General features: G+C 37.2%; 1 protein-coding gene across 11 annotated transcripts in view; it reads left to right on the top strand.

The window, feature by feature from the left end:
• Herc4 (HECT and RLD domain containing E3 ubiquitin protein ligase 4) overlaps window positions 1-17,187 on the top strand; it is a 75,162-nt gene that overhangs the window by 31,387 nt on the left and 26,588 nt on the right. For 8 of the 11 annotated variants that reach the window (XM_075980087.1, XM_075980085.1, XM_075980086.1 and 5 more), the window contains 7 exons: window positions 3,285-3,445; window positions 6,695-6,771; window positions 7,056-7,180; window positions 9,201-9,260; window positions 9,695-9,806; window positions 10,290-10,479; window positions 11,805-11,977. In XM_075980087.1, coding sequence (XP_075836202.1) covers window positions 3,285-3,445; window positions 6,695-6,771; window positions 7,056-7,180; window positions 9,201-9,260; window positions 9,695-9,806; window positions 10,290-10,479; window positions 11,805-11,977 — 898 coding nt within the window. Of the gene's footprint in view, window positions 1-3,284; window positions 3,446-6,694; window positions 6,772-7,055; window positions 7,181-9,200; window positions 9,261-9,694; window positions 9,807-10,289; window positions 10,480-11,804; window positions 11,978-12,476; window positions 12,581-17,187 lie in introns of those variants that run through there. The other 3 variants (XR_012911334.1, XR_012911333.1, XR_012911335.1) reach the window with 2 other exon arrangements.

The following is a 17,187-nucleotide window of genomic DNA, read 5'->3' as shown; positions in this document are numbered from 1 at the left end:
GCTCAGGTTGGCTTAGAACTCATCATATAGCCCAAGCTTACTTTGAACAGTTTTAATTGCTGTAACTCTGTATCGTGTTTTAAGTCATGAAGTGTGAGCCTACCAGCCTTGTTTTACTGTTCTTGAGCAGTCTTGCTGTGTATGTAGCTCTGGCTGGCCTCAAGCAGAAGCCTACAGCACAGTCGGCTTACTTTCTTCATAAGATCATATTAGCTGGACTGGAGAGAGTGCTCGGTGAATAAAAGCACTTGCTCTTATGGAGGACCTGAATTCAGTTCCCAGCCCTCATAGCAGTTCACATCTAATGGAAACTCCAGTTCCTGGAGATCAGATTCCCTCTTCTGTCCTCTCTACACACTGCATGCACTTGTTGCATACACATACATGCAAGCAAAACAATCACACGCATAAAATACAAATAAAATTTTTTTTTGAAAAATTATATTTACTGTTTCACATCCATTGAGAGTTCTGATGAGTTTTAGTTTTTCTGAAAAAAAAATACATTGCTTGGGTTATTATAGAGATTGCATAGAATTTGCATATAATTTTACTTTGTTTAGGGTAACACTGATAGCCTAATATCAAATATTTCCATCAGTCCTTGAGCATAGGTTAGCTTTCCATTTATTTACATACTTAATTTCTTATGTGTTTGTGGGTGTCCACTTTCATGGAGGCCAGAAATGCCTTCCTTGGTCTCTTCACCTTGTTTTTTGTGACAGGCTTTCTCTCTGGACCTAGAGTTTACTGGTTGGCTTGACTGGCTTGATAGTAAGGCCCGTTTTATTTTCCTATCTGCATCCTAGCTCTGAGTTTGTAGGCGTCCAGGCACACACTGCTTGCTCTATACCTGGCTCCTTTATATGGGAACTGAAATTCTCATGCTTACATAGCAAGCACTTTACCCACTGAGCCAGCGCCCTAGTCCAAGGATAAGCTTCTTTCACTAATTGTCCTAACAGGTTGTTTTAGTTTTGATTTTGTTTTCTAGTGGATAGTTTAAGGTGCTCTACATATATAGTGATGCCATCTGCATATAGATATGACTTTCTCCATTTCCAGTTTGAATACATTTTATTTCTTATTCTTGCCAAATTGGTATGACTAGGACTTGCTGGACTGTGTGGAATAAAAGTGGTAGAAAGAGGACATCTTGCTTTATGATCTTAGAGGAAAGTCTTTTTACCATTGAATATGTATTCAATGTTGAGTTTTTCCCATATGACTTCATTATGTTAGTTTGTCTTTTCAGTCTGTCAAGTATTTAAATTCATTAGATACTTACTTTCTATGTCTTTTGGGTTTTGTTTGTCATTTGTTTTTCTTTACTTAATTAGGTGTGTGCAGTGATCAGTTAATATTCTGGGCCACCCGGCCAGGCGGTGGTGGCGCACGCCTTTAATCCCAGCACTCGGGAGGCAGAGGCAGGGGGATCTCTGTGAGTTCGAGACCAGCCTGGTCTACAGAGCTAGTTCCAGGACAGGCTCCAAAGCCACAGAGAAACCCTGTCTCGAAATCCCCCCCCCCAAAAAAAAATATTCTGGGCCACCCTTGCATTACAGGAATATATCATACATGATCATAATGAATATCCTTTAGTTTACCTGGGACTTTTTGTTTTGTAAGGTCTCACTATATAGCTCTGGCTGCCCTAAAACCTAAAATCCTGCCTCCTCCTAAGTGTTGACATTCCGCAAGTGCCACCATGTCTAGGCTTCCACTTTTATTTCTGGTTTAGTCGTTCCAATTGTCTCTCAGTCAGTCTAGCCCATAGCTGATTAGATTCTTTTTAAAGTTGTTTTATTTTAAGGCAGAGTCTCACTCTGTAGCCCTGACTGTCTTGGAACTCTGTGTGTGGTCCTGGCTAGCCTTGAACTCACAGAAGTCAGCCTTCCCGACTGCCAAGTGCTGGAACTAAAGCCATGCACCACACTTGTCAATTTTGTTATTTTAAGGCAAAATAATAATATGTGTATTAGATTCAGCCAGTGTAATCCTTAAGCCGGGTGAGAGATAAATTCTCGCTGTTTAGTACTTACATCCATTTTCGCAGAATTTTTGAAAGCTTCTTGCTTTCTTATGACAGTGTTGTCATAAATTATGTACTTACATTGCTACTTAAAAATGCTATCTCATTATCTTTTATTAATCACTTACTGTTGTACACAGACATCTGGTTTTGTTTATCTCTGTTGGTTATGCATATCATTTATATAGTGTCTTATTTTCATGTATTGACTGGTATGCTAGTATAATGTTCATTAAAGTACTGATGATTAAGATATCTTTGTGGAAAAACTCAGTATTTCAATGTATTATGTCTGCCTTAAGAGTTTTGTACATTTTGTTTGGTCTTGGTTTTGTTTTGGTTTGGTTTTTTTTTTGAGACAAGGTTTCTCCATTTCACTCTTAATTCTTTGTGTAGTTTTGTCTGTCCTAGAACTCTGTAGACCAGGCTGGCCTCAACTTTACAGAGACCCGCCTGCCTCTGTCTCCTCTAAGTGCTAGGATCAAAGACATACACGCCTCTATGCCGCTGTTTTTGTATGTTATCTTTATCAAAGTAAACAATTTTTCTTTTCTTCCTAGTTTTATTTTCTGTATGTTTGTTTTTAGTGCTAGGGATTGATTCCAGCATCTTATCCATGCTAGGCAAGCACTCTGCCAATGAGGTACATCGCAGTCCCATTCCTAGTTGTGTATCTGCTGAGACGACTTGTGATTTTTATTGTATGTGGTGTGCATATTCAGAGGCCAAAACAGAGCATTGATGTCTGTCTCTTTCACTCTCTGCAGCATTACCCTGAGATAGGAACTCAGTGAGCTGAAAGTTCACCATTTCAGCAAAACTGGCTGGTCAGTAAGCTCTCAGTTTGTCCCTACACTACATGCTGGGTTTACAAGCACACAACTATTCAGACCTGACTGTTTAAATATGGTGGTGGGTATTCTGATCAGTTCCCCATGAGCAAACACTCATACCCACTGAGCCATCTTCCCAGTTCCATTTTATTTTTTAAGAGAAGGATTATGACCGGGTGGTGGTTGTGCATGCCTTTAATCTCAGCACTCAGGAGGCAGAGCCAGGTGGATTTCTATGAGTCCGAGGCCAGCCTGGCCTACAGAACGAGTTCCAGGCTCCAAAGCTACACAGAGAAACCCTGTCTCAAAAAACAAACAAGCAAACAAAAAGAGAAGGATGTTGGTTAATTTTTATTTTTCTAAGTATGTTGTTTGGAATTTAATCTTAAGTCAGAGGTTTTTCTATCATTTTATTCTAGGCAGCATACCTCTGCATTTGTTCCTTCTTCAGGACGAATTTACTCCTTTGGTCTTGGTGGTAATGGGCAGTTGGGAACTGGTTCAACAAGCAACAGAAAAAGTCCTTTCACTGTAAAAGGAAATTGGTTTTCTTATAATGGGCAGTGTCCACAAGATATTGGTAAGTGTTAATGTATTGAACCTCTCTGCTACATATATTAAAACTCTTATTAAAATATTGGTCTTCTGGGACTGGAGAGATGGCTCACCAGTTAAGAGCACTGACTGCTCTTCTAGAGGTCTTGAGTTCAATTCCCGACTCATAACCGTCTATAATAGGATCTAATAATGCCTTCTTCTGGCATGCAGGCATACATGCAGAGCACTCATACGTAAAATATAAATAAATAAATAAAAATTTTTAAAAATGGCCAGGCGGTGGTGGCGCACGCCTTTAATCCCAGCACTTGGGAGGCAGAGGCAGGCGGATCTCTGTGAGTTCGAGACCAGTCTGGTCTACAAAGAGCTAGTTCCGGGACAGGCTCCAAAACCACGGAGAAACCCTGTCTCAAAAAGAAAAAAAAATTTTTAAAAAATGTTTGTCTCCCATGTTTATAGGCACTCCAAAATAAAACATTGAATTACAGGTATGGTGGTAACAGTAAGAACATTGCGTTTAGTCTAGCCTGGGCTTATGGCAAGACCCAAAATACTTGTGTAACGAGTCTTTTTCTGTCCTACCAGCCAGCTCCCAAATAATGGCACAGAGACTTCTTATTAATTATGAAAGCTCTGCCCAAAGCTTATGCTTGTTCCTAACTAGCTCTTATAACTTCAATTAACCCATTTAATATACGTTCTGTAACTTCGTGTTACCTCTCCTCCATCTTGCACCTCTTGTTTCCTCTCAGTGTGTCCTGTGTGCCTAGATTCTTCATCCTCTTCCTTTCTCTCTCCTGAAATCCTGCCTATAGGCTGTTACAGAGAAACCCTGTCTCGACAAACAAACAAACAAAAAAAAAGTTGTGCATTTCTGTTTATGATGTTTACTTACTCACCTGGACATGAATTTTGTCACCTTTCACACCATAGATTTTAAGGTCTCTTTACATTGAAGTGGTAAAAGAAATGGAGTTTTACTTCATTTTTGTTTTTATAGTTACTTTTAGTTTTATTGTTGCCAGGTGTAGCCCATTCTGGACTCCATAGTGAATGACAAGCCCATGCTGGTTTTGACATCATATAGTACTTGCCTATAAAGGCTTATCCAGCAATGTCATTGTTAATACACTGTTGCAAAAAGTTAGGGACAACTCAGGTATCTGACAACAGGTGAATAGGAGATATCATAAAATTGAATTTATCCCTCCTTTCAGTTTTGTTAAGAGAGGTGTCACTATTTAGGTGAAGCTCAACTCACAGATCCATCTGCCTGCCTTTGCATCCCAAGTGTTGGGATGCAATTTGTTTTCTTTTGAAGCTAAAGATTAAACCCAGGGCTTTGTCAGTGTTAGCTAAGAAGGAGTCTACTATGAGTTACAGTTTGTGACTTTTGAGAAATCTTTTCTGAACTCTTGTAATCAGTTTTGTCTAAGCCAGATGAAATTTGCCTTCCTGTAGTTAGAGAGATGGTTCAACAAGTAAGAGCACTGGGTGCTCTTCCAGAGGACACAATTTCAGTTCCCAGCACTCATCATGTCTGGCACTCTTAACTCCAACTTTAGGAAGCCTCATGGCCTTCTTCTGGTCTTCACATGCACACACAGCACACACGCTTGCGCACATATACATACTATACGTACACATGCACATAAATAAAAATTAAAATAGAAATATTTTAAATAATATTCTACATTTTGATTTTTTTTTAAACTGAGGATTTTTTTTAAAACATATGTTTTACTAGTTACAAGGGAGTTATCAAGGAAATTAAGATAGTTTTCCTTTCCTTGAAAAAAGCTAATATTTCTTTAGCAGCTACGAGTAGTGGTGTGGAGATTAGAGGACAACTTTGGAAAGTCATTTTTTCTCTGCCTGAAAGCTTCTGATGATTTTTCTGTTTCTACCTCCCATTTCAATGTAGGAGTGCTAGGGTTACAGATGTGATCACTGCATCTGAGTTTCTTTGTTTTTTTTTTTTTTTCTTTTCAAAACGGGTCCTCTGTGTACCCCTGACTGTCCTTGAACTAGCTCTTTCCCTGCCTCCCTGCCTCCCTGCCTCCCTCCCTCCCATCGGTTTGAAGAGGGGGTGTAGCCCTGACTGTCCTGGATCTCACTCTGTAGACCAGGTTGGCCTCAAGCTTAGAGATCCACCTCCTTTTACTGAGTGCTAGGATCAAAAGTGTGTGCCACACCTAGCTGCATCTGGGTTTCTTTTAAACAGTGGTTTTAAACCTTGGTAATCACACTTGCAAAACTAGCACTTTTAACTGCTGAACCATCTCTCCAGCCCCTAGCTTAATTTTTATTGATGAATATCTGTCACCTATATCAGTGGTCCTAATTTTCCTAATGTTGTGACCCCCCCCAGTCATTAAATTATTTTGTTGCTATTTCATAACTCTGATTTTTGCTACTGCTAGGAATTGTAATGCAAATATCTGTGGGTTTTTTTAAGATTTATTTATTTATTAAGTATACAGTGTTCTGTCTGCATGTGTGCCTACAGACCAGAAAAGGGTACCAGACCTCATTACAGATGGTTGTGAGCCACCATGTAGTTGCTGGGAATTGAACTCAGGACCTCTGGAAGAGCAGTCAGTGCTCTTAACCTCTGAGCCATCTCTCCAGCCCATATCTGTGTTTTTCAATAGTCTTAAGTGATCCCTGTAAAAAGGTCATTTGACCCTCAAATGGATTGTGACTCAACAAATTGAGAAATCATTGTTTTAGACAGTCAATGGAGATAGTTATGCATTATGAAGTATTTACTCAAAATTGCTTAAATGTTCCCATGTTCTTTTTAGAAATGAATTTCTGTTTGCTGTTTGAGGTATAGTCTTGATATGTCACCCAAGCTGTATCAGATGAGCAGTTCTCTTTCTGCTCACCAAATTCTGAGATCTCAAGCCTTTTATTTAATTACCTAATTAAAATTTTATTTTCTTCTAACCTATCTTTTATAACAATTATTCTAGTTTTATATTGTTTAAGCCGAAATGTGAAATACAGACTAGAAAACAGTTTTGTGCATGGCTACAGATCAGAAGATCTTAGGAATTGCCAAATGATGCTTAGGCTTGTTGGGTTATTTCATGTTCATCATTTGCTCAGTCTCATTCCAAGTAGTCAGATCATTCCAAGCCATTTCATGTTATGGAGTCCCCGAGAAACCTAGTTAGATGATCAAGACAATTCTTATTGCAAATTTAATGTTCTGGAAAATATAAGTCTTGGAATTTAATGTTTTACTTTTTTTTTTAAATTGTAGATACTGAAGACTATTTCTGTGTCAAAAGAATTTTCTCAGGTGGCGATCAAAGCTTTTCACATTATTCTAGTCCTCAGGTACTAATATAATTAATTATATAAGTAATCAGTTAGCTTCAAATAAGTTGGTGAAAATTTAGAAACTACCTTCCTCTTTAATGTATTAGAGATTATTATCTTAATATTTTTTCTTAAAGTCTACAAAAGAATTTTTTTCCCCTAAGCTATCTCCTGTTTCTGTTTTGGGTATTTAGGAGATATTGACTACTATTTTTAACAGAAATAAATAAACAAAAATATTGGCTCTTAATTTTGTGTTGTGATATCTCTTCCTCTGACTGATCTCATTAATTGTAACGTAGAGCTGCGGCCCAGCAGATGACTTCAGATGCCCTGACCCTTCAAAGCAGATCTGGACAATAAATGAAGCTCTGATTCAGAAGTGGCTCAGCTACCCTTCTGGAAGGTTTCCTGTGGAGATAGCCAAGTATGGGAGACATTTTACTCACACATACCTGGGCATTAGAGCAGTATTTGTGGAGAATTTCCTTTCCTTTTTCTTTTTATTCTATGTGTCTTTTACATTATGCATCTTGATCCCATTCATTTCCCATCTGCTCACATCCTCCTTCCGCCCTTGATCCCATTCATTCCCCATCTGCTCACATCCTCCTTCCACCCTTGATCCCATTCATTTCCCATCTGCTCACATCCTCCTTCCTTGATCCCATTCATTTCCCATCTGCTCACATCCTCCTTCCTTGATCCCATTCATTTCCCATCTGCTCACATCCTCCTTCCTTGATCCCATTCATTTCCCATCTGCTTACATCCTCCTTCCTTGATCCCATTCATTTCCCATCTGCTCACATCCTCCTTCCGCCCTTGATCCCATTCATTTCCCCATCTTTTCACACCCTCTGTCCGCCCTTGCACTCTTCCCCAAGAATTTTCATTTAAATATTTCCTTGACTGTCGTTCTCTGCGTGATTTGTATATGAAAGTTTGAGTACTTAAGCTTCCATAGGGGGTATTTTAAAGATCTTATTTAAAAGCTTCAGTTTTTTTTTTTTAAGATTTATTTATTATGTATACAATATTTCTCCTGTATACCTCTATGCCAGAAGAGGGCACCAGACCTCATTACAGATGGCTGTGAGCCACCATGTGGTTGCTGGGAATTGAACTCAGGACCTCTGGAAGAACAGCCAGTGTGCTCAACCTCTGAGCCATCTCTCCAGCCCCAAAGCTTCAGTTTTTTTCGTACATGTGAAACTAATTGATATAGTGTGGAACAGATCTATTTTTAAATTCCATTTAAAGTGCATTCCTTTGTTTCCTTAATGCTTTCTTTGGTTTTTTGGTTGTTATTTTTCATTAATATTTATGTATTTTGCTTATGTGTGTGGGTGCACATGTGCTGTTGTACATATGTGGCTGTCAGAGGACAACTTGGAGAAGTGAGTTCTCTTCCACTTAACTAAAAATTATTTTAAGATTGTCCCATGCTTGGGAATCAGAGGCAGGTGATTCTCTGAGTTCAGAACTAACATGGTCTTCATAGCAAATTCCAGACCAACCAAGGCTACATAATCCTAGGGAGGTCAGAAGGATGAATGTATTTCCTTGGATTTAGTCTTTTGTGTATGGGTGTGTACACAGATGTTTGCACTCACTTGTTTCCATAGACATGTGGAAGTGTGAGTCTATGTTAAGTGTTCTCCCCATCACTCACCGCTTTAGCTTTTGAAGCACAACCTGGGGCTCGTAGGCTGGCTGTTTAGTCAGCTCTAGGATCCCCTTGTCCCTACCCTTCCGCCATCACCACCACTGAAGTTACAGGCACATGCCACACCTGTTTTTTTTATGTGGGTATCAGGGAATTAGAGGTCATGTCTTTATGTGACAGACAGACACTTTACAAACTAAAGATGAATGAATGTATTTAAGTTTGAGTTAGACAGTTAATAACTTTATCAAGTATTATATATCCTATCTACAGTGATTTACATAGTTCTGGTTATTTTAGTTGAGTAGTGAGAGAAGTACTTTGTAACATTAAATATTTGTGTGCATTATGTGTGTATGTATGCAGGTACATGTTTGGGAATATGTGTAGAGGCCATGGGTTAACACTGAAAATCTTCCTCAGTTCTCCCTTTTTTTGAGGCCAGGTCCTTTACTGACCCTTAAAATTGCTATGATTAGGCTAGATTCAGTGGTTGGTGGGCCTTAGGGACTCTTCTGCTTCCCCAGCTCGGCAAACATAGGTGATCAAGCTTAAGCCCTCTTGCTTATACAACAGCAATTACTAAGTCATTTCTGTCATTATTTTTTTTAAAATGGGACAGTCTTGCCTCATTTGGCCTCAAGCTGTAGATTCTCCTGCCTCTGCTTCCCAAATGATCAGATTCTGCCCACATGCCACTGTGCCTAGGTCTAAATTGTCATTTCAATTTTTATTAAAAACGAAAGATAATTATATGTCTCATTTATTTTATTTTTAGTGAGATAGATGGAACATTTTCTTCATCTGGTTGCCTAAATGGAAGTTTTTTAGCTACTAGGTAAGTGGCAATTCCTTCATTGCCTGAACCTTTTTGAAATGTATTAAATTGTATAATATATTAAAGAATTGAGGAATTAGTATATACTTGTAGAAATATATATTGAAATGAAAATATTAATATTTTAATCGTTAGTTTTTCTGTTTTTAAAAGTGAATTCTTGGACAACTTGACACTTGGATATAATTATGCTTTGATGCTGTAACCCCTCTTTGCCCTCTTACCTCCTTCTCACTCCTGTTAACCCTTCTTCCCAACAAGTTCCCTGTCTACCTTCATGTCCTCTGTGGTGGGCTCGTGCGATGTCCACTGAGTTTATTAGGAGTCGTTTGCATGAGCACGGATGGAGGTTTATTCATTGCAGCCTGGGAACAAACAGCCAAGTGGCTCTAACACCGAGGAAAATGACCTTCTCTCCCTTTTTTCTCTTTTAGCAATGATGATCACTATAGAACAGGTCCCAAATTTTCAGGGGTTGATATGAATGCTGCTAGACTCCTATTCCACAAACTAATACAACCTGACCATCCTCAGATATCTCAGCAGGTTTGTTTTTAAGTGATTGTATATATTTACTTTATTTAGCTGCTGGATTTTTACATGTTGTTTTTACAGAGATTTTATGTCTCTAAACAAATTATCCTTGTGTTTCATAGACTGACATACTTTGTGATTTTAAAAAAAGTTTTTTAATTTTAAAGTATTTGTAATTTAGATGTTAAAGATACATTAGTCTTTTGAGATGTTTGTAGCAGACTCTGAATGTTTACTGTTACTGTTCAGTTAAGTCTTTTAATAGCTATAGTAGCCTTATGGTAGAGAGTTTAAGTTGATACTACACTAAGGATTTTTGAAATTTCTTAGCAGTGCCTAGGCAGTAGCTGTCACTCTGCTCCAGAATAACCATTGACATCTGGTGTCCTTTTTGTTTTAGTCAGCATTTCTTGTCATGTGTGTAACATGCATATGTTCCTTTGTGAAGTGCATTCATTTTAAATGAAGTAGGTTTTGCTTTTTGTCAAAATATAGGTGGCAGCTAGTTTGGAAAAGAATCTTATACCTAAACTGACTAGCTCCTTACCTGATGTTGAAGCATTGAGGTTTTATCTTACTCTACCAGAATGTCCCCTGATGAGTGACTCCAACAATTTCACAACAATAGCAATTCCCTTTGGTACAGCTCTTGTGAACCTAGAAAAGGCACCACTGAAAGTACTTGGTAAGAATTTTAGTATTTTTTTCTTCTGAAATGTTTTCTTTTTAAATGAAAATGAGTTCTCTTGTTTGTTGCCTTGTTTATTTGACATCATTCTACATGGAAAAGATTTTTCTCTTTTATTGGCTTTTTTCCTGGGTATTTGATTCTAATCATTGGAATTGCTGAAGGCGAATCATGTTAAATATAGAATTTAATTCAGTATAACACAGACAAAGTATTAAGAACAATTAAAATCTGTATTTTCCCCCCATCTCCTTGAATGATCTTGCTGATAAAGAACTGGAAGAGCCATTGAAACTGAACAACATTGGTTTTAAGTCATTCTTGAGTCTCGATATCAACCCTTTTCCTCTTAGTTCCTTCCTTTGCTAATTTCCATTTGTTTAATTTTGTATTTCTGCTTATGCACAAGATTCCTGAATTTGCAGTTCAGTCTCTGTTTTTCTCTGGGTTTTGGTCTAACTTTGCTCACCTTAATTCTTGTAATGGTGTGGATTCATCTCTAACTCCTGGCCTTTATACTTGGTATGGGTAATCTAGTGGTTTTTCGCTAAGAGTGTGCACTAGGTATGTGGAACTGAAATATACTGAAGTATAAAGTCACCATAAGCACTTAAAGGCTGAGAGGTAAGGCTGAGGTGAGTGGAAGAATCAGTGAGTGAGGGATAGAATGCTGGGGCCTGAAGGGGTGAGCCCGTGTGGAAAAGTAAGGCCACTTCAGAAGGCTGTGCATTCCTCTTGCTTCATCTCATAGGCTCTTGGTGTTTGTACTTAGAAACTATTAGTAATAACATGAATAAGGCAGTATAGGACAACTTTACATTAAATTCCTGCTTCTGATTTCCCAGAGTTCCTTGGATTTTTAAAGTTGTTACTTCATAATATTTCAGTTTTCTATATTAAATTGAATAATAAAACCTGGAATTTTAAATATTTGAACAATACTATTTTAAAGTGTATTTTGTTTAAAAATAATTCTGATTTCAGTAACATTTTAATAACTGGTTTTAATATTAGCTGTGGTGATTTCTAATTGCAATTTATGAATTTAAATAGAATTTAGGATACGGAGAATGTGAATTCAGTAGGTCTTTCATACTTTATATTTACTTTTAAGAGATTTTAAGAACATTATCCTTTATCTTGGTAGTAAGGAAAGTTATCTATAAGCCCTAGAGATGTTATATAAGTCATTGTTATATTCATCTTCCTGAAATGTTCAAAGGGTTAAGAACCACTGCTCTAAAAGAAAAGTTAGTATGTTTTTTTTTTAATTCTGATTTTTTTTTATTCATTTTATTTGCATGTTCACCCTTTAATAACAGAAAACTGGTGGTCAATACTTGAACCTCCACTATTCCTCAAGATAGTAGAACTTTTTAAGGAAGTTGTGGTACATCTTTTGAAACTCTACAAGATCGGCATTCCCCCTTCTGAAAGAAGAATTTTCAACAGTTTTCTTCATACTGCATTAAAGGTTTTAGAAATATTACATAGGGTATGTCCATTAGTCCTTTATTCTCCTCTTCCCATTCCTACTAACAGCTTGTAATGTTCATTTTAACATTAATATTAGAATGGCATAAAAGATACATATTAAAGAAATTTGGAAGTTATTTATAATTTCTCATAATTCCTTTACAAGTAATATGTTTGTACTTAGTAGCTTTGGATTTACTTGAGTTTGTTAGGCATCTGTAGCCTACATTGGGCAGAACAATAGCATCTTAATGAATTAGAATTCTTACCCTTTTTTGTAAGTAACCTAATGTGTTAATTTAATGATACATTGTTTTTAGTTATAAGGAGTTGTCATATAAATACAAGTGACTGGGCCCTTGTAATTACAAACATTTAAAATTCTATTTTTTTGGTGTCAGGTACTAATGGCCTCAATCAAAGTAGAATGTTTCATTTGAAACAATTGACTAATTTGAAAATGAAACCATATATAATTCATTAATTTGCCTATTGTTCTTTCCTGCCCTTTTTCCCAGTGTAAGAAATAGTACACTTTACACTGTAGAAGTGCAAAGTTACATGAAGAAATAGAGTCTCAGCTGTCTCATTAAAGATGGATTTGAGTCATCCCTGACAGTTGGTAGGTATATCTCTGTTATGCCATTTGGTATTCTTGAGTTGCTACTTAGATGAGACATGACCTAAGGGAGAAGCACGTGTTCATAGCCCATAATAGACTGAAAACTCCATATGAATATAGTTTCTTTTCCATAACAACTTCTTTACACTTTCAGATTCTCCTTGCTCAGTACTAAAGTAAACTATAAAGGGGACAAAGGTGATAGGTCCTTGTTCTTTGTATCAAAGAACCCCTGTGGATCATTTATTTACCTTTGCTTTGTTTTTTTTTTTTTTTTTAAGTGAAGCTCCTGGGTGTTTCGCAACTACTTAACTTGATGAACTTTTCTTTTTCCTTTTTTAGTATGCCCATGACTTTTAGGGAGTTACTTCTGTTCTCATTGTTACAATTAAAGTGGTGATAGCAATTTCTTTCCTAGGAAAACAGGTCATTCATTTCCCAGAACAAGACTTTCTTGCAGCATATCAGGGCCTGAGTGTGCAGCATACTGCATTTATGAAGATCTTGTAAAATCATAGCATGGGTCTCTACCTTTCTGTATGCTTTTTGCTTAGGATTCAAACGATTGGTTGATTGTTTTTCTTTCCATGATATTTTCTCTAATATTTCATGAACCGTCCTTCTTCAGCTGGACTGTATTTCTACATGATTACTCTTTTTGTATCCATTATCTGCTTATCTTTATTCCTCTTAATACTGGTTTTCTTTAGCCCTGTCTTATCTCAAGAGAAAGGGATACCTGTATTCCACTAGTCTGGAAACTGAAGCAGGAGGATCAGCACAATTCCAGGCCATTGTGAACTGCAGAGAGCAACTTTGTCTCAAAGAAAGAGGGTGGGGAGGAACTTTCATAATCCCAATTTGGACTTTCCAGTTCAACGCCACAGTCTCTCCTGAGAGCCCTATTAAGAGTCCATCTGCACCATTTTTAACATAAAAGTTTCAGACAGTACTTCAAAGATTTTGTGTCTCTTTTTTGTTTGTTTTTGTTTTCTCTGTGTCCCTGAATTGAACTGTACGTGCTAGGCAGATGCTTTACTTGAGCTACAGTCTAAGTCTTAGGTTTTGGGGTATAGCCTCAGCTGGATTTAAACTCATGATCCTCCTGCCTCAGCCTCCTGTATACTGGGATTTTAGTATTATCTACCAAGTGTAGCTCCAGAGACGATTTTGATGAAACCATCCAGATACTAGATCCACCTTCTTACTAGTTCAAGGTTGGTATGGGGGTGGAATCTTATATTTATTGTTTGCCAACAGTATCCAGCATTAGTAGCCTCTTTATATAATACATGTGAGCACGTTACTCGCTTTTTAAAAGATTTTTAAAAATATACTTGTATAGATGGTTTTTGTCCTTTTTTATAAATTAAGACACAAAAAGATAAAAAGAACAACAAACCAAAGAAATCTTAATTTTGTCAGGTAGTAGTGGCAAATGCCTACTTGGGCGGCAGAGGCAGGTGAATCTCTGATTTCGAGGGCAGCCTGGTCTACAGAGAGAGTTCCAAAACAGTCAAGGCTACACAGAGAAACCCTGTCTCAGAAAACCAAAGAAAGAAACTGGAAAACAGCTCAGTATTAATTTAGTAAGTTATAGAGTTGAAAGAGAAGTTCCCATCTGCTTCTCAAGGCCCTACTATTTTTATTCCACATTAATGAGTGTGTTACTGTATACTTAGGGGCTGGAAGATGACTTAAAATTGAGCATATATTGCTCTTCCAGAGAACCCACACATCAGACAAACTCAACCTTCTGCAACTCCACGTGCAAGGGATTCGTTCTAACACACCAAGCCTCTTGTGCATCTGTACTTGAGTACACACACATGCTTGGAGTGGGCTTTACTTTATTATGCCTTTAGGTATCGAGATTCAAACTCTGTAGAGTACATTATGTATACTGTCTTGTGTTTAGGCTGCTTCGTGTGTTATTTATGTGTGTATATATGTGCAGAGCTGAGGACTGGGCTCAGGGCTGCTTTACTCCTGCTGTGTAGGTCCTCTGTTCATTGAGTATGCTTCTTTGTCCACCTCAGTGCCGTTCCTGACTGGAATCAATGCAACACATTTTAACCTCTTTGGTTCTGTTCCCTATAATTGTGATTTTGAACAAGATTTTCTCTATCATATGCAGATTAATAATTACCAATAAAATACCACCCTGATAGTTTCTTAAGATTAATGTTTTTAAATACTTATTTTTGTATGTATATGTGTGTTGAATGTATGCTAGTGAGCATGTACCATGGTGCACATGAGGAACTCAGAGGACAACTTGTAGGAGTCAGTTCTCTCCTCCATGTGGGTCCCAGGTATTGAATGCTGGTTCTCAGGCTTGGTGACAAGTGCCATTACCTCCTAATCTGTTTTGCTGGTCCTAAGGTATATAATTTTTAAGTTGTTATATATTCTGATGGCAGAGATTTCATTGTCACACTGTTTGGATGGGAAGAAATCACTACCTTTGACTTACTGTGTTAGACAGAAATTGGGTTCTCATTTGAAAGCATACACACATGTAAATAAATTTAAAAACATTTTAAAGACACTATGTTAGTTATTCATTCTCTCTGCTCAGTGATTAAGAATTAGGGGAAGTTTTCTCAGTTTGCTCCTTGACCCACCTAAGTTAGGAGCAGATTTAGGACCAAGAAAAATATATTTTGTGTTCACTGTTCATTTCAGGATGTGCTTGTTCCTCCCATATGTCATGTCCTTTGGAAAACTTTGTAAGTTGAAAATATTTCCAGTGTTCTGAATGGCATCATGAGGAAAATACCTTTGGCACCTGCTGTCAGGAATGGATCTATAAGGAGATAAATAAGTTTATTGGGTAGTAATTGGGTTGATTTTTGAGTTCTTACACAGTACATTGTAGCAATACCAGTGTGCCAAAAGAAAATGACTTGCTTGGTCTGTCTAGTTTTGTTGTATTGTACTGGTTTTCACACATGGGGTGGGGGCATGGAACCCTCAAACTGATGAATGGATAGAACGTATATTTATTCAGCATAGTCACTCCTTAACCAAAATACTAAATTATAATGAGAAATCAAAGCATTGTGACCAGAATTTAGATTTTATTTTGAACATTTTTTAGTAAAAATTATATATGGATTTTTTTAACTTACCTGTGATTTCTGTGTTTTCCTTTGCAAATATTTATTGAGTGCCTACTGTATGTTTGTTATTATACTAGATGGTAGGGATTTAGTGATAGGAAATTATGTGATTTCCACCTTGGAGCTGGTAAACTAGAAAGATTATATATGTACAGATAAGTGAATATTTATGATATAGCATAAATGCTAGAAAAGGGAAAATATACTAACTGAAGGATTAAGAGCTTCTTAGAGAAAAAGTAGCTTTGTAAGATAGCTTGTAAGTGTGCATACCATTCAGAGAGGTAGGTGTATGTGTGTTTTATGTATAAATTTGTAGGCGTGTCTTTTGGATAATTCTTCTGATCCAGGCACAGTGAGCACACATTTAATTCCAAAGCTTGGGATGCAAAGGCAGGTGGATTTCTTAAAGTCTGAGGCAACCAACTTGGTCTACTTAGTGAGTTTCAGGACAGCCAAGGTTGTGTAGAAAGATTTTTGCCTTAAAAAAACCAACCAATCAAAACCCTTCAATACTCAATATTTTTATTTATACTTTTAATGGATTTGTTTATTTTATTGTTTAATGTGTATGAGTATTGTCTCTGTGTGCATGCGCACGCATCCATGGACGTCAGAAGATAGTATTGGATTCTTTGGAACTGCAACTACAGTGTTCAGTGACCACTATGTGGGTGCTGCAACCCTGCTCTTCTGCAAGAGAAACAAATGCTCATAACTCCTAAGCCATCTCTCCAGTACAGTTTATTTTAAATGCTATAGTACCTATTTTCTCTTTAGTTATTAAATCATTATGTTTGAATTAACTACTAGTTATAGTTCCCCCAAGTCAACATTTCACTGATTTTAAATTTTTATTAATTTGTTGTTATTTCTATTGATAAATGTTCATACCTTAAAAAGAAAAGAATGTGTGACTATGTCTGTGTGCACTTGAATGCAGTGCCCATGCAGTCCAGAAGAGGGCATTGGACTTACAGATATTTATTTGTGAGCACTCAGATGTTAGGGTCTGTGATCCAGCCTTGTGTCTCCTGGAAGAGCAGTGTGTACTCTTACCTGCTGAGCCATCTCTCCAGAACCTCTATGTCTACATTTACAAAATAGTTCAGATTTCAAACAGTGTGTGGGGAGAGGAAGGAAACTGAGTTATTTTTTTAATATTATAAAAGTATTTATATTCTACTAATTAAAGAATAATCGGATCTGAATTATTTTCAACAAGAGACATTAAATTTAGACTGAAAAATGTGATTAAAATATGTTGTGAAAAAATATGATATGAGCTAGGTGTGGTGGTGCACACCTTTTTTAAAAAAAAAAAAAGGTTTATTTATTATGTATACAATATTCTGTCTGTGTGTTCAAGCCAGAAAAGGGCACCAGACCTCATTACAGATGGTTGTGAGCCATCATGTGGTTGCCGGGAATTGAACTCAGGACCTTTGGAAGAGCAGGCAATGCTCTTAACCACTGAGCCAT

This window comes from Microtus pennsylvanicus, chromosome 7 (genome assembly GCF_037038515.1).
Source record: "Microtus pennsylvanicus isolate mMicPen1 chromosome 7, mMicPen1.hap1, whole genome shotgun sequence".
NCBI lineage: Eukaryota > Metazoa > Chordata > Mammalia > Rodentia > Cricetidae > Microtus > Microtus pennsylvanicus.
Note: the sequence above shows the minus strand (reverse complement) of the source record. Positions and strands in the feature narration are given on the sequence as shown.